The sequence below is a fragment of the Sus scrofa genome, chromosome 11, assembly GCF_000003025.6.
Source record: "Sus scrofa isolate TJ Tabasco breed Duroc chromosome 11, Sscrofa11.1, whole genome shotgun sequence".
Classification (NCBI taxonomy): domain Eukaryota; kingdom Metazoa; phylum Chordata; class Mammalia; order Artiodactyla; family Suidae; genus Sus; species Sus scrofa.
Genome location: NC_010453.5, coordinates 47,736,571 through 47,762,139, shown reverse-complemented (window position 1 = coordinate 47,762,139; position 25,569 = coordinate 47,736,571). Strand labels below are relative to the sequence as shown.

Genomic DNA, 25,569 nt, shown 5'->3' with positions numbered 1-25,569 from the left:
GAAAAATACTCTCATAAGGGATAGGGGACTTTAAAGTTGTTTCAGTGCTCGTGTTTATTTTTGTTACTTTGTCCTGTTTTGGAAATGGTGGGTCTTGTACTTTGCTGTTACCCATGTGACCTGATTGTTTTCTGGGACCTTGGCAGACCCATGAGAAGACTTGGGGTCAGAATCTTCCAACTTGAGAGGTGCAGGGGAAGGCACTACTTGCATGTAGCTCCTGAACAATGAAGGAATGAGATTGTAGTTGGAGATGGAAGATTGTTGGGCCTGTATTTTGAAACTTGAATATCTCAGTGAGACATAGGAAGAAAGCTATATTTTGTGACATGTTGTCTTTGTGAGTATTGTAAAACCTGTCAGGTGAGTTTAGTTAGACAACCTACCTGATCCTAAGCGCCAAAAAAGTTTGAATAGGAAATGATGGAGCACGCTTTACTATTGTAATATCCTCACACATTACAGAGGTTTAAGAGTATGTCATCAAAGAGACAATCTACCAAGAGCCTTGAGAGGCTGGAGGAAGGAAAAGGCCCACCAAGTCCCTTCTAGTTCACCAGGTAGTAGACCTGACCAGTATTTGAGGTCAAAATCATACGTGGGCGTTCCCCTCCTGGCTCAGCAGAAACGAAATCTGACTAGTATCTGACGTGAATGCAGGTTGGATTCCTGGCTTTGCTCTGTGGATCAAGCATCCAGCGATGCCTGAGCTGTGGTGTAGGTCGCAGACCTGGCTCTGATCTGGTGTTGGCTGTGACGTAGGTCAGTGGCTATCCCTCTGATCCAACTCCTAGCCTGGGAACCTCCATATGCCGAGGGTGCAGCCCTAAAAAGACCAAAAAAAAAAAAAAAAAAACCAACCATGTACCAAGTGTTCATTTGCCTTGAAACACAAAGACCTAAAAAGCCTTTTCTGAAAAAATATTTTTTTTCGGATGACCAAAGCCCCTGTAAGTGCTAATAAAAAAAAATCATAGATTTCTTTTGCAGTGGAAAAAAATTCATCATGATTTCGTAATTTATTTTTTGAGATTATTAAGATATAAGACTCAAAAATTATTGTGCAGGTTTTAAAAAGAATTGAAACCAAGCAAGTATGATTTTTTAAAAAAGTCCCATTGCCCCATTGCGAGTGCCCCCCCTCCTCCAGGGGGCAGCAGAGATGCCCAGAAGAAGCTGGAGATCTCGGCGACTCTAGAAAAGCCGAGTTGGTCCGGGCACTGCCGGCGCCAGGCGCAAGACTGCTGCCCGAGGGGCGGATTGGAGGGGCGGTCTGGGGCCTGGGCAGAGAAAGAGGCGTAGAGGTGAATTCACAGATAAGCTTTTATGGACACGCTCTCTGCCCGCCGGACGGGAGGCGGGGTGGCAGCCGGATTAAAGCAGCAGCCTGGAAGGAAGGAAGGAGCGAGGGAGGGACGGGAACAGTTGGAGGAGGAGCAGCGAGCTGGGCTGCGGCGACTGGAGGAGGCGCGGCCCCCGCGAGGCCACGTTTTGTTTTTGTTATTTTCCAGCGAAAGAGTTCTCACAGGCCCTCGCTGAGTACCGATCCCGCCGAAGCTCCGCGGCCCCGACCTTCCAGGTGACAGCCGGTCACCCTGGTGGGAGTCAGCTCCGCCCCAAGTCATCCCCTCCCGCCCACAGCCCATTCCCCGCCCAGCCAGCCTCCCAGTGCCCGCCCGGGGCGAGCACGGCGGCCGCAGCGGCTCTGCAGCGCTGGAGCGGACGGCGACCTGCGGCGGCGCGGGGCCCTCGGCGTGGTCTTCCGACCCAGAGGAGTCGCGGACGAGGAAGGGGAGGTCCGGCCCTCGGCGCAAGCTGGAGAAAGGAGGATGACGATTTAACCCGCCCTCTCCTGCCAGTCCTGTTGCCTGGCGCTCCTCGGGTGCCCGCCGCCGGAGCCTGGGAGCCGCGCCCGGGGTAGTGCCGCATGGGGCAGGGCCGCTGAAGCGCGGAGTTCGGGGTCTCGCCAAGGCGGGCGCAGGGGCCCGACGCTGCAATTGGCACAGTTTCGGCGCGCTTCAACGCGAGAGCTGGGCGCGCGGCACGCCTATCCGACCGTCTCGGTGCCCTCGGGAGGTGCGAGTTATGGAGCCCCCCAGCTGCATTCAGGATGAGCCATTCCCGCACCCTCTGGAGCCCGAGCCGGGCGCTCCTGCACAGCTGGGCCCCGGGAAACCGGGCGACAAGCGGTTCCGGCTGTGGTACGTGGGGGGGTCGTGCTTGGACCGCAGGACCACGCTGCCCATGCTGCCCTGGCTAATGGCCGAGATCCGCCGGCGCAGCCAGAAGCCCGAGGCGGGCGGCTGCGGGGCGCCGGCGCCCCGCGAGGTGCTCCTGGTGCTCAGCGCGCCTTTCTTGCGCTGCGTCCCCGCGCCGGGCGCCGGGGCCGTGGGGGCCTCCTGCCCCGCGACCGCTCAGCCCAACCCGGCCGTGTTCATCTTCGAGCACAAGGCGCAGCACATCTCGCGTTTCATCCACAATAGCCACGACCTCACCTACTTTGCCTACCTGATCAAGGCGCAGCCCGACGACCCCGAGTCGCAGATGGCCTGCCACGTTTTCCGCGCCACAGACCCCAATCAGGCAAGCAGAGGCTGGGAGGCGCGGGGGAGGGTCCAACGCACGGGGGAGAGGTGTGGCAGGGCTGCAGGCCGTGGGACCGCAAGTTAAGGACTGTCTCTCGTCCAGCTCCTGGCGCGCGCCCTCCACGTGGCGCGCCTGAGCGCAGGCTCGTCCCGCTCCTGGGACCCGAAGTCCGGGAGTCTGCTTTTGAGGGCGAAAGGGGCGGCGGGGCAGAAAACCCGCAGGAACAGAGGAGAGGGAGGGAGGCAGAGAGTGGCCTCAGGACGGTGGAGGAGCTGGTGCGCCCTAGGAGGATGGGCGCGTCCCGAAAGGATTTCGGTGCCTAGGGTGTGACTGGAGATGCCCAGCCTTGGCTGAGCGTTTGCGTGTAGGCATGAGCGTGTTTAAGAGCGAGCGCGGGAGAAGGCCGGGCTCCTCTAGGCCTTCACACTCTTTGTCGGTCTTGGTCGAGTCCTGTATCTTAGCCCGTTTGGACGGGTGCGTCCGAGTCACATTAGCACCTGCAGTCTCAGATCTGGGAAGCTGATTCGGAGCCGGGCTTAGGGAGAAGATACTAGATGCTGTCATATTGTCGGCCGAATACGAATGCGGGATTACACGTTGAGTGGCAAGAATGCGGGATTACACGTTGAGTGGCAAGAAGCCTTTTGGGGGCAGTTTTTTACACACTGATTGGAGAGTCGGTACCTACTCGAGTGAAATAAAAAATCATTGTCGTAGGAGAGGTGAAAATCTCTTCTGGTGTCATTTCTTCAGGGTTTACAAAATCGAGGTGCCTGTTACTAAACAGTGCGTGTTTACTTCCTTAAAACAAAAACAAAAACGGATGCGGCCCTTTATCTTCTTGAGAGAGGAATCAATCTTTATCATAGTGATTGTCTGGGACAACAGCCCCTCTCCCATTAAAAAAATGTGTAAGTGGTTTTTACCATATCAAAAGCCCCCCAAAGGCTGTCATTTATAATAGTTATTTAATGGTTGGGCCAAGTACGTTAGATTCTTTGGGAAAATAGTGTTGTCAAAATATAAAGTCTCAGTTGGACTATGTGGTGGTTTCTTTAGTAGCTGGGCAATTAATAGATGAGAAAAATGTCATATAAATAAGGTTTTAGTTTTTAAAAATTAATATAATTAGTATCTGTAATTGAAATACTTTGTGTTGGTCCAGTAGTTTTTCACAAAAGGGCTGTAGCAGAGTTGAAGGAAATAAAAGGTCATTGTGGCAGATTTCATCAGTTACTTTGTAAACTAGTTTCATATTCTGACACTCAGAACTCCCGATGTGAAGAGAGTAGTTTTAAGTGACCACTGCTATTTTATGGTAAAATGTCTTATTACAGATTATCTCGGGGTCCTAAACATGATTAAAATGGATTTCATTTTATGCTTATTTGTTCAAAATTTATTTTTAGCTTTTACCTATGTTGAAATCAGATGCAGCATGTTCTTTATAAGTTACCACCATGGAAATTGTATTAAATTTTGAGGTTTTATCAGTAAGGTGGAAGGAGTTGCATCTTCTCAGGACTTTAAGGACTATTTCATGATTCTTGGTGGTGATTGCATGACACACCGTTGCTAATGTCACTGATGACCGAAGTTTGTTTATGGTTTATGGCACCTTAACTTCTCAACGTGGCTATTGGATCTTTCCCGGACTCATAGGAAGGTCATTTAAAACATCCTATTTTATTTACCTTCATTTCATATTTAGATGTTAGAGGCTGAATGTGCTGTTACCTTACAAATAATAACCTGCTTAGGCTTATTTCCCCCTTTTGGTCTTGTAGGAGCAGTGAAAGCCATATGGCTTTTTGATAAAAGAAAAAAAAGAAACCTTTTCCCGTTTGTGGCCATTTCCCAGTTAAGCCTTTGATCTAAAGCTATAGATCTCGATTTGCTTCAAACCTAGGGAGTCCCTGGCAGAGGGCTGTTAATTTGAAAGGCCAGATGTTGTCCGCCTAAGGATTATCTCCAGCCATAAATCAAGGGTTACAAACTCAAAGGGCTGGGAAGAGGGTTGAGTGAGGATGGGAGGACTAGTCAGGGGTGTCCTTTCTCAAAGGGCTGCTCAGCTCCAGCTGGAAGTCACATTAACAGAATATAAGCCCAAATGTTCCTGTTGCTTTTGACTTCTCAAGAGAAAATGGAAATCTGGATTTTTATGCATGAGTCCACATTGTAAAGTATCAGCACGTATTTTAAACATTTAAGAATCCTTTCTGGGCTAAACAAAACACATCTGACGGTTGGCTTCAGAGATCTAAGGGTTGTCACTTTTGATCTTGGGTATAAATATTTGTTGAGTGGACCGGTGCCGTCAGATAGGGTGTACTCTTTGTCACATTTCCTTTTGAAATAGTGGAGAGAGTTAGGATGATGGGGGGGGGGGTAGAATTTATAAGTAAAACTCCCAGAAGTGAGGATTCTGCAATTGAACTTGTTAGAGGGATGGGCTCATGACATTGTTACTGTCCAGCAGTGGGCTTCATATAGAGTAGACCCTCTGAATACTTCTGAGCACCTTTGAAATGAGAAGAAAGAAGCCCTGCTGTTTGCTTTGCTGCTGAGTTCTCTGTTTAAGGTGGAGAATTATTTAGTTGGAGTTTAATATTATTATGAAGAGTCTTCTAAGTGTTTTCTACAGTCAGTGAACAAAGTATGGAAGGTAACCTGGAGCAGAAGGCCCACAAACATCCTCGAGTAAATTTGCCTCTGCTTTGTCTCTCTTGCCTGTTTCTTTCCTGAAATAGGCCTCTCTGTAGGATGACCATATAATGTATTGTTTAAGTTAGGACAATTTTTATTGAAAAAGGGAGCACCATTAAAATTATACAAGCATGGAGTTCCCGTTGTGGCTCAGTGGTTAATCCGATTAGGAACCATGAAGTTGCGGGTTCGATCCCTGGCCTCGCTCAGTGGGTTAAGGATCCGGCGTTGCCATGAACTGTGGTGTAGGTTGCAAACGCGGCTGGGATCCCGTGTTGCTGTGGCTGTGGTGTAGGCCGGTGGCTACAGCTCCAATTAGACCCCTAGCCTGGGAACCTCCATATGCCGCGAATGCGGCCCTAGAAAATACAAAAAAAGACAAAAAAAAAAAAAAATTATACACGCATACCAAGTATAATCTGGGACCATTTAGGGCCAGCTGGGATCTAGGTGATCATAGCTGAATGACCAAGTTTGTGTTCCTGCCCAGCCACCAAGATGGAGGATTTATGGTTTCTATATATAATATGATAATGTTTTGCAGAATATCTACTCACTCATCTTTGAGGGAGAGGATGTGGCTGTATATGTGACCTCAGGGATGGGAGCTCTGTGCAGTAGCTTGGGTCTGTTGTGGGGAGTTGCCATAGTGATGTGCCCTCTGGTTCCACACCTTCCTGGTGGTTCAGAGTCAGCCTAAGGAGGGTAACCCACGTCCACCTAGAGCAGCGCTCTGCCAGAATGATCTGATGCAGAGCTCTTTCTCCCAGATGCAAAGAGAGGTGAGGGTATGGAGAGAACGAACCAGTTCCAGATCAAGTCTATGCTGATACAGGTTGCTTCCCATTTATTCAAACCTGTGTAGTCTTGTACAGGAGGAGTGTCAGGCTTCAAGCATATCAGCCAAACTTGGTTATTTGAACTAGTAAAAGTGCTTAACTCTACGTATTCTAAAAAAATCACAGTGGCGCAAAGTGAGTTGTAGATTTAAAGTGAATTGGGGGAGCCAAGACTACCTGATTCTCTACCTCAGATCTTGGGAAGCTTGCTAATATTCTTCAAATACTAATCTTTATTTGCTTTCAGAAAGAGGGTATGTAACACATAGCGTTATCTCCATTTCCCCATTAGAAAGCAGCAGTTGTTTCATGTTATGCATATTTTACCAGATTGTAAAAGGAAACATTAATGTTTATAAATATTGTTAGAGATTAAAGGTGTTAATTATGATTTGTATGAGACTTTTTTTTTTTTTTTTTTTTTTTTTGGTCTTTTTGCCTTTTCTAGGGCTGCTCCCGCAGCATACGGAGGTTCCCAGGCCAGGGGTCTAATTGGAGGTGTCGCCACCGGCCTACGCCAGAGCCAGAGCAATGCAGGATCCCAGCCGTGTCTGCAACCCATACCACAGCTCACGGCAACCCCAGATCCTTAACCCACTGAGCAGGGCCAGGGATCGAACCCGCAACCTCATGGTTCCTAGTCAGATTTGTTAACCACTGCGCCACGACGGGAACTCCGATTTGTATGAGACTCTTAACACCACGAAAATTATATATATATATATGTATATATATATATTTGTGTGTGTGTATAAATAATTGGAGGGGGGCATGCCTGAGGCACGCAGAAGTTCCCCAGCCAGGGATCCCGCATGTACCACCGCAGTGACCATGCTGGATCCTTAACCACTAGGCCACCAGGAAAGTCCAAAATTGTATTTATAATTATAGAATGAGTCATCATTTAAAAGGCAAAAACAATTTTGCTAAATTTTCATGGATGTTATTTATGTGTTTCTTGAAGCTTGCAAGAATGTGCTTTCAAAGAGATGTTACAAATTGCGTTCCTAAAATTAAAAAATGTCATTGACACCAGTTTTTTTCAGCACTACATTCTTGAAGTCTGGTTTTCCTGTTCCCCTTAAAATATTTAGTATTTTCTGAGCCTTTTCTCAGGTAACCAATTTTCAACTTAATTTTTGCCAATATATTTCAGAAAAGTCATTTTCCAGTTCTTCCTCACAGTTCAGGGTCAGTGGCTTTGGGAATATTCTAGTAAGGAAGGCAGAGAAATAGAAATCTGGAAGGTTTCACATTTCTCCGCTTTCCAAGTCCTTTGTGCTATTCTGTACAGGTAGATCCCTCTCTGCTCAGGTTTGCTGTAATAATTTTTGGGTTGTTTTCTCCCTTTCTGATCTGAGGTGGAATTAATTGGCCTGGGCTCAGTGGTAGAATTTTATCTAAAATATCTGGGAAAGAGTTCCCATTGTGGTTCAGTGGATTAGGGACCCAACTAATATCCATGAGGATTTGGGTTCGATCCCTGGCCTCACTCAGCGGGTAAAAGATCCAGTGTTGCCATGAGCTGTGTGGTGTAGGTCGCAGATGTGGCTTGAATCCCATGTTGCTGGGCCAGCAGATGCAGCTCCTAATTGATGCCTAGCCTGGGAACTTCCATAAGCTGCAGGTGCAGGCCTAAAATTTTTAAATAAATAAATACATACATGCATACATACAATATCTGGGGGAAAGGCAAAAATGAGCCAGAGCCTCCCACTTGTGAAGGTTGTTGTAATGAAGGTGAGAATGTTAGTATCAGGGCTTAAGGCAGAGGTTCTCAGACTCGCGTGTGTGTTAGAATCACCTGGTGAGACTGCTGGACCCCCCCCCCCCTCAGTTGCTGATGCTATCAAGTTCCTGGCAATGCTCAGACTACTGGCCTGGGGACCACAGTTTGAGAACCACTGCCCTCTGTGTTTTTGTTCATCTGGTTCGGGTATATGACCACTGCTGGTCCCTTGGTTAGTATTATTATTATTATTATTACTTGCTTTTTAGGGTCACACCTATGGCTTATGGAGGTTCCCAGACTAGGGGTCGAATTGGAGCTACAGCTGCCGGCCTACACCACAGCCACAGCCATGCAAGATCTGAGCTGCGTCTGAGACCTACACCACAGCTCACGGCAACGCCGGATCCTTAACCCACTGAGCGAGCGGGGCCAGGAATCGAACCTGCAACCTCATGGTTCTTAGTCAGATTTGTTAACCACTGAGCCCTGATGGGAACTCCCCCTTGGTTATTTTTGCAGTCATTCTCAGGCCCTGAGTTAATGTGAAGAAGAAGACTATCAGACTTACAGAGGATTTTTAAAGAAACTTTTCATTTTCTAGCTTACTAACTTTGCATGTCTTTTCTAGATAGACATTATTCTGCCAGATGTGGTAAGATTAGCCATATGTTGTGTGAAAACTTTACCTTTGAAGCCAAAGTTTGAAGTTCTGCAGAAGGAATAAACAAGTTTTTTTAGGAATATAGTCTAATGTTAAATTATGTTTTTGCAAAAATTAAAGCTTTATTTATTTGCAGCCAGAGAAATAACAGCATTCAGCATGTTTGATATACTGGCTATTATGAAAATCAGGCAGAAAAAATAGAGTTGACAGTTTGGCGAATAAGATTGTGGCCACTCTGAATAATTATGGCAAGCATTTCTTCCTTCCTTCCTTCCTTCCATCTTTCTCCTCTTTCCAAATCTCAGGGCCTCTAGGAATCAGAGCTATAGCCAATGGCCTGCGCCACAGCCACAGAAACACCAGATCTGAGCCATGTTTGTGACCTACATTGCAGCTTACAGCAGTGCCAGTTCCTTCATGCACTGAATGGGGCTAGGAGTTGAACCTGCATCCTCATGGATACTAGTCAGGTTCATTACCGCTGAGCCACAGTGGGAACTCCTCAGGGGCCTTTGTTTTGTTAAAATCATCTGGATGGTGATTTTATTTTATTTTATTTATTTATTTATTTATTTATTTATTTATTTATTTTTTGTCTTTTTTTTTTGTTGTTGTTGTTGTTGTTGCTATTTCTTGGGCCGCTCCCGCGGCATATGGAGGTTCCCAGGCTAGGGGTCGAATCGGAGCTGTAGCCACCGGCCTACGCCAGAGCCACAGCAACTCGGGATCCGAGCCATGTCTGCAACCTACACCACAGCTCATGGCAACGCCGGATCATTAACCCACTGAGTAAGGGCAGGGACCGAACCCGCAACCTCATGGTTCCTAGTCGGATTCGTTAACCACTGCGCCACGACGGGAACTCCTGGATGGTGATTTTAGACTCGCATTTCTTTTGGGCTATGTTTCCAGGTTGTTACTTACATATGTCCCCTTGTAAAATAAGGGACAGATCAATTATAATTTAATTTAGTAGTATATGCAGAATAATTGACTACGAAAAGGATTTTGCTAGAGATATGGTCTACATAAAATATTAATACAAATGTAATAACTCATTGGGAAGCATCAGCTAAGCACCCATTGACTTGTTAAATTAAGCACAGTGTATACACCACAGTATGTCTCTCTGAGTAGCTTTTTAATGCATTTCCTTAAAAGCTAACATTTATTGAGCTCTTGCTGGGTGATGGTGTGGCCCTTAGTGCTTTTCCTAGGCTGTCACATTTTATCTTCACAGTAATTTTGTAAAGTCTGTACCAGTCTTCCTCCCATTTTTCAGATGAGGATATGACATATAGAAAGGCTAAATTATTTCCCCAAAGACACTAGGCTTGTAATGGTAGAAACAAGATTCCAGTCTGGGCAGGCAGTTCTCTTATCTGCTACTCTGGAATGCAGTTGTTGAAAAATTAGTTTTTAGTTGTTAGTGTCACAAAGTTTCATGCTGTTACCTTTTCCTCACTTTTTAAACAACATAGTCATTTTGTTTTGTTTTCCAGTTTTATTGAGGTATATTTAACCAGTAAAAATTGTATGTATTGGAGTTCCCGTTGTGGCTCAGTGGTAATGAATCTGACTAGTATCCATGAGGATTCGGGTTTGATTCCTGGCCAGTGGGTCAGAGATCCAGCGTTGCCACGAGCTGTGGTGTAGGTTGCAGACGCAGCTCGGATCTGGCGTTGCTGTGGCATAGACTGGCAGCTGTAGCTCGGATTCACCCCCTAGCCTGGGAACATCCATATGCTATGGATGCGGTCCTAAAAATTAAAAAAAAAAAAAATATATGTATATATATATATGTATATTTAAAAGCATAGTGTGATATTTTGATGTCAGAATTACCACCAAGCCAATTAACATATACTTTATCTCACATGGTTATCGTTTTGTGTATGTGTGTGTGGTGCGAACACTTAAGATCTACTCTTTTAGCAAATTTCAAATATACATTATAGTGTTATTAACTATATTGTAATGTATATATAATGCTCTCTGTACGTTAGATCTTCTGAACTTTCTCATCCTGCGTAACTGAAAGTTGGTCCCCTTTCACAATATCTCGTGTTTCCCATCCTCTAGCTCCTGGCAACCACTGTTCCATAATTTGCATTTATGTCTGACTTTTTAGATTCCGTATATAAGTGAGATAATGCAGTAGTTGTCCACTTTCCCTCCACTTGAATGTTAAAAATCTCCACAGTCAAATGTGCCTATTAAATTTGTAAAATAATAATGAAGTGCTGAATGCATGCTTGGATACACTGTTACCAGTGTGTATTTTTGTTTTAATGGAAAATGAAAAGTCCCTATGATTTGTTAAGCTGGTGAAACTGAACTCTGGTGTTATCTTTTATGTAGTGTCCTTAGGAATGGCAGGGAAGTAAACAATGAGAGCCTGTTTGCAACCTTTATAACTACTTTAGAACAAAAAATATTTAGGATATGTATTTAAGAAAAGGTGCAATCATGTATTTGAATATATTTTGTTGAATCATAAAGGATATAAATATTCAAAAGTATGATAAAGTATAAACTGTATTATGCAGATATAATTACATAGTATAAAGTGTAAAATTATGAAGTATAAAAATAATGCATCATACTGTCATTATAAAACATATACAATAAAGTGAGAAATATTTGCACCAAGTTGTGCTATCTTAATTACCTTGATTTACAGTGAAAAGAATATGTACATTTTAAGGTTAGATAAAGCCCAGTGACCTGATGGGCTGAGGTACCATTTTTGCAGGAGTTCAAGTAGAGAAAAATGGCTCAGAAAAAAGCAGGAGTTCCCTGGTGGTCCAGTGGGTTAAGGACCCAGCATTGTCACTGTTGTGGCATGTGTTGGATCACTGGCTTGGGAACTTCCACATGCTGCAGGTGCAGCCAAAAAGAAAAAAATAAGTACTCGTGGGGTCCACAGTAACATCAGCCATAGCCATGAATTTTGGAAAATAACACCTTTACATCACACTGAATATAGGTTGTTAGTGTAACTGTTATTGGTTTTACACTTGTGTTTGTGGGTATTTTGTTAATTGGTTTTGGTTTTGGTTGTTTAAAAGCTAGAGCTATAAGCATGTAAAATTTATGTCTAGATTTTTGTGAACATAATAAAATAAAGTAACAGTAACATAATTATGTTAACATCTTAATTTACCTTAAAAAGGATTCTGAACAACCGTAAGTTTGGAAAACTCTGGGCTTAAGCTTTTAGATATATTTAATATGGCCCTAGTCATCTGTGATAGTATGACAGAAAGGGAAAAAATGAGATTAAGTCAGAAAGAGAAAGACACATATCATATATCACTTAAATGTAGAATCTAATAAAAATGATACAAAAGAATTTATTTATAAAACAGAAACAAACTCAACAGATTGTAAAACCAATCTTATGGTTACCATGGGTGAAATTGTTGGGGGGAGAAAAGAATTGGGGGGGTGGGAACCTATACACACTGCCGTGTAAAACATAATTAATGAGGACCTACTGTGTAGCACAGGAAAATCTACTCAGTAGTTTGTAATAACCCACATGGGAAAAAAGAATGGACATATTTATATGTATGACTGATTCACTTGCTGTTTACCTGAAACTAATACAACATTTTAAGTCAACTATACTCCAATTAAATTAAATTTAAAAAATTATTATCATCCCCCCCAAATCTGTTGGTTTCATTTCAGATAATCTGAATGCAGGTTTTTGCAGCCCCATGTAAAAGATATGGGAGTTATTCTTTTTCAAGGTACTGATCCCTTTCAAGTTTCATTTCTTGTAAGAGGTTGGGTTGGAAAGAGGACCTCCAGGTAATGGGATCTTCCTGGTTAAATATAGAAGCCTAAATTTGCTGCTTCAGTTCTTTTATTTTGTGGATGCCCTTAACTAGTTGGATAGTTTTCACTTTGGAACTGTTGTGAACTTTTACATGAATTTCTAAGATTCTCAAAGTTAGAGCCATGGAATTTTCCACTATCCATATTATATAACTCGTGAATAGTTTATTATCAATTTCAGATTCCAAGTCAAACAGTGCTTCTGGATGAGCCAATCGAGTTGTCTTTTGTGTCTCACAATTGTATCTTCATATACATTTTCAGTGATAAGTTATACAATGTGGAGAAATACATTTATGGCTTAGGCTTTTGCAAACCAATAAGCAAATCTGTTTTCAGGCTCCAGACCATTCGCAGCTTTTTTAGTTCACCTCTGGTCCTGGTTTCAGGCATCGAATTCTCGTTGGCTAGGCAGCCTGAGAGATTTTCCTGAGTTTATCTGAAATTGAATGGATGGCCTTTCTGCTTGATTCTTAGATTTCCAGTGACATGTTCTTTATACCTGTTGGGATGCACCATTACTCTGTGTTGCCTCTATTAGTCCCTGTTGCTCACTTTGAAGACCACCCCGTGTCTACTGCCAGACCCCCTAAATATAGTGCACTGTCTGCTTGATTGAGTTTATTTCCATTTTTGGAAACTGGTCTTCCCTCTTCTGAGGCATTATCTGGTGTCTGGTCCTTGCCCCTTCCTATTGGTTCCCTCCAGAGCTGTTAACATTGCGTACTGATTTTGCTTTTGTTTTCATAAGGAATCTTGCGAAGGCCGATTGGCATGAACATAGCCTAGTGGAAGAAGTGCTGGTCTTGGGCACAGCCCCTCTGTATTCATCCGTGATTATTACTATTATTGTTTTTCAAAATTTTTTGTCTTTTTAGAGCCACAACTGCAGCATATGGAGGTTCCTAGGCTAGGGGTCCAATTGGAGTTGGAGCCTCCAGCCTACGCCACAACCACAGCAACGCAGGATCCAACTGTGTCTGCGACCTACACCACAGCTCACCTCAACGCTGGGTCCTTAACCCACTGAGCGAGGCCAGGGATCGAACCCACATCCTCATGGATACTAGTCGAGTTCGTTAACCACTGAGCCACGAAGGGAACTCCTCATCCATAATTATTTTATCAAATTTGAGGACGGTTCAGTAGGCTGGATCTAGGAAACGGGATTTCTGTAGCTTCTAATAGTATTATTAAAGCACTTTGAAAGTGGGTGGTATAATATTTTATTTCTTCGCAGCCTTTTACAGTTTAACTTCCCTCACTGATCCTACATTCAAATGATTGAATTATTCTGTTAAAATTAATAGCTGGTATTAGATAAATTTGCTTCTATGTTCATGTAAATAAAGTGTGTGAATGATAACAATAGACTACTAACCAATAGCTAATATACCATTAGGGATCTGGAAGTTAATTGGTATTAAACATTTCTTTTTATTGCAAATTAGGTCGAAGATATATATTTGAAATTATATTCATTTTAATAACTGGAGTGTGAACATGACTATATCTATCTTAGTATATGAAAAAGTATAGACATTCTTTAAAGAGTGTATAAAAACAATCTTTAATTTCTCAACTATTCTTACCTAAGCCCACCTTATAGTTTAACAGGGTTTGTTATCTCATTTGCATGATTCACCACAATTATCCAGCATTTGATTTGATTTTTAGATATTATACTCTAAACTTCTGGGAGCCAAGTCAAAAAGTAATAGATATGGATTAATAATGATAACAGCTATAAGAAGTAGTTATTTATATCCTTGATTAGGGGCTCTTAAACTTTAGCTTGTATCACCTGGAGGTTTTTTTTGTTTTCTTTGAATTTTGATTTTTAGGGCCGAATCCCACAGCATATGGAGGTTCCTAGGCTAAGGGTTGAATCAGAACTGCAGCCGCTGGTCTGCACCACAGCCACAGCAATGAAGGATCTGAGCTGCGTATGTGACCTACACCACAGCTCACGCAACACCAGATCCTTAACCCACTGAGCAAGGCCAGGGATCAAAGCTGTGTCCTCAGGGATGCTAGTCAGATTCATTTCCTCTGAGCCATGATAGGAACTCTGCATTTACACATTTAAAATGAATGTTTTAAGCTCTTTGTCTGGGTACTGTCACCACCTCTAGAATGTAAGCTGTGAAGGGAGAGTGATCTTGGCTGTTCATGGTTGCCTGGGGAACTATTTCTATAGTAGGGGTTCTTTCCAACAAATTGAAATTAAGTGGAATAAGAATTTGTCCCTGCCCTCAAGGAATTTAAATCCACTGGTGAAAGTTTACAGTCTGCTGGCGATGATACGCATATGTTCTCCTACGTGTTACCTTCTGTTGTTAACGGTGACAAGTGTTGATTGTGTTGGTTGCACAATATTTTGTTGTTATGAATGTTTATAGTTCTAGAGACATCACCCTGCTTGCAGTATTAAGTGAGGATTATAAGGCAGACATTTGTAAAATAAGTAAATTATGTAGTTTCTGAAAAAAATTTCATAGCCTAATTTGTGATGGACTCCCCCCTTTCATCAAAACACAGGAAGTTAGTGAAGCTGCCAACATGAGCACAGGCGTGTCCAATAGCCTTTTCTTCGAATAATGTGAATCAAGCATTCAGGCATCTGGAAGATGATTAACGAGAGTGGCGTTGTGAATACATCCTTGCAAGAATCGAGTATTTTTTTTGGTTCAGTGCAGCGGTCATTTAGGCTTCTCCGTGGAAACATGTTCTCCTTTGGAAGACTCTTTAGCTACAAATGACTCTGAATGGTTTCTGTGTTTTTACTCCCAAATCTAAAATGGACCACGTTCTTAGGCACTGATTTTTCAACCTTATTCTATAAAGGGGCAGGGAAGTGCCTAAGAGATGTCTCAAAAATTATTTTTTAATTAAAAAGAAAAACGAATGAATGGAGAGGAGTCCCGCCAGGGTGAGACCAGGGATGGGAAAGAAAAAAAGCTACAGCCAATGTCCACGGTGAACTGTTGACCAGTAATAAGTTGTAAGGTTTATATTCTGAATTTCTTTGGTTAAACAGCATGCCCTTGTGACAGAGTATTTTTTTTTTTTTTTTACTTCCCTTGTATTCTCTTAATCTGATGTTTATAAGAGTAGTTGATAGGTTGGTTATGGTTTTCAGAAGCCACTGGGGCATGTACTAAGCTACACTAAGGTACTGAGGTAGTATTCATTCTTGGCAGTGTTCCCATGTGTTAGGGTTGGACTTTATTTATTTATTTTTCATTTTATTTTAGTTTTTTTAGGGCTGCACCCGAGGCATATGGAGGTTCCCAGGTTAGGGGTTGAATCGGAGTTCCAGCTGCTGATCTCCACCACAGCCACACCAGATCTGAGTCACGTCTTGGCCCTACACCACAGCTCATGGCAACACTGGACCTTTAAGCCGTTGATTGGGGTCAGGGATCGAATCCACATCCTCATGGATACAACTCGGGTTCGTTACCCCTGAGCCACAACAGGAACTCCTGGGGTTGGATTTTAAGGGAAATAAACGTCACAAGGAACGGTGACCTTATTTTTCCAGGAAAAATTATAAAGTGCCACAGTCATTTGCCTTCATAAATGCAGACCCCCTGTCCCTTCTCTTCCTCAAAACGAGCCTTTTCTCCTCATCCCCCCATTGCCTTCAGGCATAATCTGTCTACCTCTGGGCATCTCCACATTTTTTTCAATGTCTGATCCCTTGTGTGGGGTAGGAGACCTTTTTGCTCCATTGATGGAGCAGTGTGGGTTTTCTCAATGAGGTGCTCTGTCTTGTCATTTCCACTTTTTTTTTTTCCAAATGATTGAAATGGTCTTTGAGGAGTTCTCTTGTGGCGCAGTGGGTTAAGGATCTGGTGTTGTCACTTCAGTGGCTTGGGTTGTTGCTGTGGTGTGGGTTCAATCCCTGGTTGGAACGTCCACATGCCGTGGGCATATAATAAAAGAATAAATAGGGGTTCCCATTGTGGCTCAGCAAGTTAAGAACTGGACACAGTGTCAATGAAGATTTGGGTTCAATCCCTGGCCTCGCTCAGTGGGTTAAGGATTCAGCACTGCTGCAAGCTGCAGCATAGGCTGCAGATGTGGCTCAGATCTAGCATTGCTGTGGCTGTGTTCCTACCTTGGGAACTTCCATATGTTGCAGGTGTGGTCCTAAAAAGAAAATATGTATATATAATAAATAAAACATTTTAAAAAATTTAAAAAATGATCTTTGAAGTCATCTTTTGAAAATGATCTTTGAAAACTAGATTTCCATTTGTAAACGTGGTTTGAAGACCTAGATGTTGCTGATGGTGCATTTTCTGAACCAGCACATAGAGCTGTTTTTTCAGGTAAAAGGCCAACATATAAATAGTTTAAGAGCAGGTTTGCCTGTTTACTAAAGTTGTTTTCTTTTGCTCCCAGAGTGGAAGATAAGCTCACAAGTCACTTCTGCAGAAGGACACACTGTAATGTACATTCTAAGTATCAAAGTTGCTGTTTGTTAGTCTTGGATCTGAATTATTACCCCATTCACATTATTCCCATTTACTTAGGACCCAGGCAGGTTAATAGCTTTTGTGTGTATGTGATTGTACCAATTGGTAGTTGCTCTGGAGACATTGTTTGCTGTGATTAGGCTCTGATTTTTCTTCTGAGAGCAGAATTAATTCTGGACATTGTCAGTGGGAACCAACATATGCCTGCCCTGTCATTTTTTCTTAGCTGCTGACATTTTCCAGATGATTTATTTTTAAAAGTTAAGCTGCCAGCATGAAAGAGATTTATAGCAAATGTTCTGCAGATACTTAGATCTCTGTAAATCAAGAGGAGACTTTGATTAGGACGTGGGTTCGATGCCTTGCCTTGCTCCATGAGTTACGGATCCGGTGTTGCTGTGAGCTGTGGTGTAAGTTTCAGATGTGGCTTGGATCCCGAGTTGCTGTGGCTGTGGTGTAGGCTGGCAGCTGCAGCTCCAGTTAGACCCCTAGCCTGGGAACTTCCACATGCCCTAAAAAGACAAAAAAAAAAAAAAAAAAAAAAAAAACCCAAACAACAAAAAGTTCACATTTCCTCAGTACCTGATGCTTATATATTTCAGTTTGGGCTTCTTACTTTTAGTATCTACTGTAGGTAGGCTAAATGCAGGAAAATCCCATTCTTTGCTTATATTCTTTGTTTTGAACATGTTCCCATATGATCTGTCTCTAAAGAAGTGACTGTCTCCTGTTGGAGGTTTTTTCCCCCCTGAACCTGCGGCATATAGCAATCCCTGGGCCAGGAATTGAATCCCAGCCACAGCTTTGACCTGTGCCACAGCTGTGGCAATACTGGATCCTTAACCTGCTGCACCACAGTGGGAACTCCCTCCTGTTGGAGTTTTCATTTGCTGTTCAGTGACTTTGCCAAGAAGAAAAGACTGTTGACTCTGCAGGTGTGACCACGCGGAGCAGAGATGACAGACCTTCACCTAGAGAAGCCAGATTGGACACAGAGACACAAAGCTTTGGACCCCACTCTTCCATAATTAATCATATAACTTCAAGACTCTGTTCCTCTGAATCATGGTTTTACAAGCTGTTCCTTTACTCATTACCTCATTCAGTTCATTCATTCATTCTTGGAACCATCTATTCATTGATTCAGTTTTCAGGTGAATTGAATGCTTCCTATGTGCCTGGCACTCCCTTGGACACTGATATTTTTATTTTTATTTTTTTGGTGTGTGTCTTTTTAGGGCTGCACCTGAGGCATATGGAGGTTCCCAGGCTAGGTGCTGAATCAGGGCGGTAGCTGCCAGACTACACCACAGCCACAGCAATGTGGGGTCCGAGCTACATCTTCAACCTACACTGCAGCTCATGGCAATGCCAGATCCTTAACCCACTAAGCAAGGCCAGGGATGGAACCCACGTCCTCGTGGATACTAGTCGGGTTCATTAAGTGCTGAGCCACAACGGGAACTCCTGACCCTGGTATTTTTAAAACAAACATATTCCCTGCTTCATGTATTTCAGAGTTGTCTGTGGGAGAGAGACAAAGCTGAGGAAGAAGAATAGCATATTGTAGTCACTGAGTGCCTGGGCTCTGGCATCTGATCCCTGGTGCTCAGAGCTCTACCACTGTGGGTTCCATGCCCTCAGGAAGTTCCTGCTTCTCTCTCTCTGTACCTTAGTCTCCTCATCTGTAATATGGGGATGTAGCCTTGTTGTGACAATTGGGTGAGTCCATTTATATAAAGCATTTAGAATAGTGCCATCTAAAAGTACTCCATAAAAAGGAGTTCCTGTGGTGGCTCAGTGGTTAAAGAATCTGACTAGGAACCATGAGGTTGCGGGTTCGATCCCCGGCCTTGCTCAGTGGGTTAAGGATCTGGCGTTGCTGTGAGCTGTGGTGCAGGTTGCAGACGCAGCTCGGGTCCCACGTTGCTGTGGCTCTGGCGTCATTTGGCGGCTACAGCTCCGATTCGACCCCTAGCCTGGGAACCTCCATATGCTGCTGGAGCGGCCCAATAAAAATGGCAAAAGACAAAAAAATAAAAAATAAAAATAAAAGTACTCCATAAATGTCCACAGGTATTGGAGTTCCTGTTGTGGCTCAGGAGTAACGAACCCGACTAGTATCCATGAGGACTTGGGTTCGATCCCTGGCCTCACTTGGTGGGTTGAGGATCTGGTGCTGCTGTGAGCTGTGGTATAGGTCGTAGATGCTGCTCAGATCCCACGTGGCTGTGGCTGTGGTGTAGCCTGGCAGCTGCAGCTCCCAGTTAGACCCCTAACTTGGGAACTTCAATATGCCACAGGTGCAGCCCTAAAAAGCCAAAAAAAAAAAAAAAAGTCCACAGGTATCAAATTTCAAGGTGATGGGAGCTATGAGGGAAAAGAACGTGGTGCTATGAGGAAATAGGAAGAAGCTTACTCTAGTTTGGGTTGCGTAAATAGATTCTCCAGCTCTCTTTTTCTAATAAAATCTTAAAATTTTCTTCAGTTATCTCTCCCTCTGCCCATCAGCCTATATGCAATAGAAGGCTGGCCCCATCCCGTGCTCTAAGGTTGGGAATGTCATTCATTTGTCCAAGAATCTGGGCGCAAGCCAGTTTAGAAGTTTGTGCCTGGAGATCCAGTGGTCCCAGGGAGTGTATTCATTTGTACCAGTACGAGATGAGAGAAATTTGCTTGGGGCTCCCGAGGAAGTTTTCTCCTTGGATGTTGTCTACAGATGACAAGCCTGGAACTGTTAGAGTTCTGTCACAACCAGAGTGATGATGAAACAGAGGAGGGCGCTCTGGGGAAGACTGGGAAAGAGGACACCTGAATACAGATCGGAACAAGCCTGATGACCACCTGCTGCGGACTTTTTCAGTTTATGTGGCTTGAGGTGAATTTTCTGCTACTTGTGGTCAGAAGGAAGAAGTGGGTCAAGGAAGGCTTGGCTTATTGTGGAGATGACAATTAAGGATGATTCCCAAGTTTGCTTTTTTTTTTTCTTAATGAATGGGTTTGTTATCATTTACAGAGATGATGAAGGCTGGTTGAGGGGGGGATAAATAGGTTATAGGGCAAAATTTTCATTTGTAAAATGAGAGGGCTTGATATTAGCAGTCATTTACACACCTTTCTTTTTCTGACCAAAGAGTCCTAAGAGAGATGATGTAATCATTAGTAATGATTTAGGATTGGCAACCACTTTCACCCAAATTGGGGCTAATCAAAGCAGAATTTCAGCAGGGGGTAGGGAAGTTGCTGTTGAGACAGGAAATAGATGAGCCTTCAGGATAGACAACTGCAACTAACCTTGAATTTACACATCTTGGGCAGGAGATAGGTGGCCTCTGGGAGAGACAATTGCAACTAGTCTTTTATTTACACTTCCTGAGGCAGGAGATAGGTCGGCTCCAGGGTAAACATTTACGACCAGCCGTGTATCTGTACCTCAAGATAGAAACAGCAACAGGCACAAGGCAAATAATGGGTACTTGTCTTCTGTGAGTTTGTTAAGCAATGGTGATGACAGGATCAAAAGGAGCTGAACCCTGCTTGGACAGAAGAACAGAGAGGTCACGTACTGCCCATCCTCAGGACCCCAACTACAAATGTGCAGAGAGACCTCTTTGGGTCAGACGAGACCCCAACTACACATGCGCAGAGAGACCCCTTTGGGTCAGACAGAGAGGCAGTGCCAGGCTGTAATAAGTCTGGGTAACCTTCCTGCCATGCTCTGCTTTGGAATCCATCTTGGCCAAAAGATGTGCACACAGATCAGGGGAGGGTCCTGGGTCTGGTCAGGTGTGAAAAATAAAACAAGATAACTGACTAAAGGAAGACAGAGACCCAGAAGAACTGTCCTATATAAGTAATCTAAATCACCTCTCAGAGTTCCTGTCGTGGCTCAGTGGTTAATGAATCCAACTAGGAACCATGAGGTTTTGGGTTCAATCCTTGGCCTTGCTCAGTGGGTTAAGGATCCGGTGTTGCCCTGAGCTGTGGTGTGGGTCACAGACGCAGCTCGGATCCTGAGTTGCTGTGGCTGTGGCGTAGATGGGTGGCTACAGCTCCGATTTGTCCCCTAGCCTGGGAACCTCCGTAGGCTGTGGGTGGGACCCTAGAAAAGATAAGAGAAAAAAAAAAATCACCTCTCTGGCACCACCACCCTCGCTTCTCCTTTAGATGTGTATTGCTGCTTTACTTCTGCCTTGGATAAAGAAGACTAGTAACCTGTATTTCTGTGCTCTCCCATATGTTGTACTGTGTTTCTAACAATAAACTTCATACCTACTTTTACAGTCTTTGCCTCCTTGAAACATTCTTGCTTTCAACAGGGGACAAGAATCAGGGCAGGTCTGCTTCTAGCGTCTAGCTGGTCTAGTGGCTAGGATTCCTGGATTTCATCCAGGCTGCCCAGGTTCAATTCCTAAGCAGAGAATTAAGATCTCCTTCAAGCCATCACCCACTGCTGTCTCCCCAAAATCAATATGAGGGTGTTTTTCAACCTAGTTGCACATAAGAACCTTGTGGGGAGTTTAAGAAAAGTATGTAGTCCGCTAGATTCTTGGGCCCTTTTCCAGACACCTTGCATCAGAGTCCTGGAAATACGTTTAAAAAGTAGAAACTGGGAGTTCCCGTCCTGGCTCAGCAGTTAGTGAACCCGATTAGCATCCATGGGGATGCAGGTTCAATCCCTGGCCTTGCTCGGTGGGTTAAGGGTCCGGCGTTGTCATGAGCTGTGGTGTAGGTCGCAGATGTGGCTCAGATCCTATGTGGCTGTGGCTGTGGCTGGCGGCTTCAGCTCTGATTCAACCCCTAGCCTGGGAACTTCCATAGGCCGTGGGTGCGATCCTAAAAAGACAAAAAACCAAAACAAAAAAACAAAACTGGGAGGTGGGATATAGCCAGCGTGGTGTTTATATGCAGCCTGGATTTGAGGACGCCCTGAATTAGGGGATGCAAAGCCCCTTCCTGTACAGGGTTGGTTTTAAAAAAATTGAATTATAGTTGATTTACAGTGTTATGTTGATTACTGATGTATAGCAAAGTGATTCAAAATATATATTCTTCAGATTTTTTTCCATTATAAGGTTATTACAAGGTATTGATACTGTTCTCTGTGCTATACAGTAGGATCTTGTTTAATCTGTTTTATGTATTGTAGAGTGTATCTGTTAACCCCAAGCTACTAATTTATCTCTTTTGCTCCTCTTTCCCCTTTGGTAACCATAAGCTTGTTTTCTATGTCTGTGAGTCTGTTTCTGTTTTGTAAATAAGTTCATTTGTGTCATTTTTTTATTCTCAGCAATTAGAAAACCGAAATGATGCCATTTGCTTCAACTTAGATGGACCTAGAGGTTATTATACTAAGTGAAATAAGTTATACAGAGAAAGGCAAAGATCATGACAACAGTTGTATTTGGGATCTTAAACAAAACAAAGCAAAACATGTACAGAGGTTTTTGATTGCAACTCCAGGAGCCAATTTTTTTTTCTTTTTTTTGTCTTTTTGCCTTTTTCTAGGGCCGCTCCCGAGGCATATGGAGGTTCCCAGGCTAGGGGTCCAGTCGGAGCTACAGCCACAGCAACTCGGGATCTGAGCCACATCTGCAACCTACACCACAGCTCACAGCAACGCCAGGATCGATAATCCACTGAGCAAGGGCAGGGACCGAACCCACAACCTCATGGTTCCTAGTTGGATTCGTTAACCACTGCGCCACGATGGGAACTCCTCCAGGAGCCAATTTTTAACTTAGGCACAGAAAACAGCATGAACCATAAAAGTGGCCACAGAATAATCTTGTTAAAATGCCTCAGCGGTCTTTAGGACACCTCAGTTTTCTTGATTCTCTCTCTGGTCAAATTGTCATAATATGTTTTCTTTCTATGGTGAGAGTCAAAACACTGTCTTACTGCCAGCATGTTGGCAGTATTGTGAGTATATTAACAGTTGCCAAATGTTTAGGTGTATGACTGACAGATGTAAGAACATCTGTTACTTGAACAGCAGGAACAGTGTCTATCACTTTGCATATCAGTAGCTGGGCCGTTCCATGAGAAGTGAGGTGGCAGATCAGCCTCCAGTCATAGGTTATGGTCTATAGTCGTTGTATGGACATTATCACTCATGCTCTGCTGAAGCTAGAAGGTAGCAATAGATGATGTTTGTTGTTGGATAGTAAGAAGGGGGCTTGGAGAAGAAATGGATCAAGGACACACTGAAGCATAATTAGGAGCTGCGTTATAGGTAGCGGGGAAGTGAGATGTCTGGGATGAGGGGGGAGCTGAGGAACATGCTGGCTCCAGGGCTGAGACTGGGCCTCCAAATCAAAAGATGCTCTCCAGGAAGCATTTGCCCTAATTAATATAATTAAGCCTTTATTTATGGTCCTTTGGGGTTGCCTTGGCAGCCGGGCAATTTGCCCAAGGTGCTAATGATTCTCTCAGCTTTGGAAATGATGCTCCAGGCATTTTAGGGGACATTCAGCTCAGTTTTGCTGTATCTTTTTTTGTTTTTTTTTTTTTTTCCCAGCATTTGTCCTCATGGGTTTATGAGTGGTGGAAGGAGAACGTTTAGTCCTGGAAAGAAGCAGCATTTTACCTCCTAAGAGAGAGGTTTCTGCTTTAACTTCCCCAGGAAGAAAGCAAGATGTAAATATAACACTCTTCTCTTTGCTTATTTATTTCTGAGGTGACATACACTTTGGTAGTTGTATTAGGCATCCTGTTACGCTTTAGATCATCATCAGACACAGTTGTGTTTGCTCTCTGGTTCAATTTGCTATCCCTAACTGATATGGTATAATTAATGCTAAAATTCAATGGCTTTTATAGCCATTGGAGAAAAACAAAACCAATAACGGTGTGAGTGTAGGGTGATTTTTGGTTACATGTTAGGCAGTGGAAGCCATGAAAATCTTGTTAGCAGTGTGTTTTAATTTCCTTATCACACCATTGCTATCAGCTCCACCATGGCCATTAGCAAGTACTGATTGACAGCTAACCAAGTGTAAAATTAGTTAGCCACTGGGAATAAGAGGTTTAAGTGTTTTCTGCAGAAGCAGGTAAAAAACTGAGATAGTAACATAAGCTTGTGTTAATAGGTGGGAAAGCTCTTCAGAGAATACGCATTTGTTGGGCCTCCGTATCCACTCACATGAGCTTCCACTCATGTAAGCTTCGCGGTTGGTCTCTGGAAATGCAGAAATTTCAGAGCCTGGTGCCTGGTTCTAGACTTTGGAGAAAAATGGCAGAAAATTAAGACTTAAGGTTTTTATGCACTTTTATTCTTTAATAAAATGAGACTCTTAATTTGAGACTTTCTTTTTCTTTTTGGGGCTGAACCTGTGGCATATGGAAGTTCCTGGGCTAGGGGTTGAGTTGTAGCTGCAGTTGCAGGCCTGCATCACAACCACAGCGGTGCCAGATCTGAGCCACATCTGTGACCTATACCACAGCTTGCGGCAATACTGGATCCTTAACCACTGAGCGAGGCCAGGCCTTGAACCTGCATCCTCGTGGATACTAGTTGGCTTCTTAACCTGCTGAGCCACAATGGGAATGCCTGTCTAAGACTTTTTAAAGTCGATACTTCTATCTAGATATAGCAGTGAAGAATTTGGTGATTAGGAAATTTTGGTGACAGTGGTTTTTCTGTCATTTTAAAATTTCTACAAAGAATGTGGCATTTATGAGTTTAATCAAGTTAAAAATTGCTTTAAATGGCTTCCTGGTGATTTTCAAGTTGCCCAGAAGTGTAATCCTGCCACTGTGAAAGAACATCTTGGTAGAGCTACAGCTTTTTTATCACCTAGTACTTTTTGGAAACTGTAGTATTAAAGAAATTTATAGTTTCATTATATATGGGAATGGGAGCTCAAGAGCATATGGTTATTAAAATCCACAGATGGTCCTTCACTGGGGGTCCTTTCTGGAATGTGGTGAGAAACAACAAATCAGCATAGATAGTCTAGTCTTTAAACCTTTTTTCTTTTAAATTATCACTTGCATTTCTTTTAGGCCATATGTATTATAGATTCTAAGTGATATAAAAAAGGTTAAAAAAAAGTAGTGGAAATTGATGATGAGCTCCTGGTTGCTTTGCTGCTTTTACTTTTGTGGTACAGACACTCACTGGTGCTCAGACATACGGCAGAATTTTAGATGCGCTCTTTTGTAAGCTAGTGGCTTAAGGAGTCATGATGGTATTGAAGATAATGGTCAAAAATCATGCTGACTGGAGTTCCTATTGTGGCTTAGAGGTAATGAGCCTGACTAGGATCCACTGAGGATGCGGGTTCGATCCCTGGCCTTGCTCACTGGGTTAAGGATCCAGTGTTGCCCAGAGCTGTGGTGTAGGTTCGCAGACATGGCTCGGATCCTACATTGCTGTGGCTGTGGTGTAGGCTGGCAGCTGTAGCTGCAATTCAGCCCCTAGCCTGGGAACATCTGTATGCTGAACCTGTGGCCCTAAAAAGCAAAATAAAATAAAAATAAAAAATCATGCTGACGACTCATGGAAACACGTGAATGGATGCAGCTTAATCTTGCATAATGCTAGTGGCCAGTCTGTAAGGCTCTGTAGTCATCCATGGGATAAATTTGGTTCAACCATTTACTTTAGCCCTTGTTTCTCTTCTTCTTCTTTTTTTTTTTTTTTCTTTTTTTATTCTTTTTTGTGTTTTGTCTCTTTAGGGCTGCACCTGCGGCAAATGGAGGTTC

The 25,569-nt window shown here is 43.4% G+C and overlaps 1 protein-coding gene across 5 annotated transcripts in view; it reads left to right on the top strand.

Moving 5' to 3' along the window:
* The window catches only part of TBC1D4 (TBC1 domain family member 4), a 217,121-nt gene continuing 192,763 nt past the window's right edge, over window positions 1,212-25,569 (top strand). Inside the window, exon 1 of one of the 5 annotated variants that reach the window (XM_021065670.1) lies at window positions 1,212-2,583. In XM_021065670.1, coding sequence (XP_020921329.1) covers window positions 2,086-2,583 — 498 coding nt within the window. In that variant the 5' untranslated portion in view covers window positions 1,212-2,085. The remainder of the gene's footprint in view (window positions 2,584-25,569) is intronic. The other 4 variants (XM_021065672.1, XM_021065671.1, XM_021065669.1 and 1 more) reach the window with 4 other exon arrangements.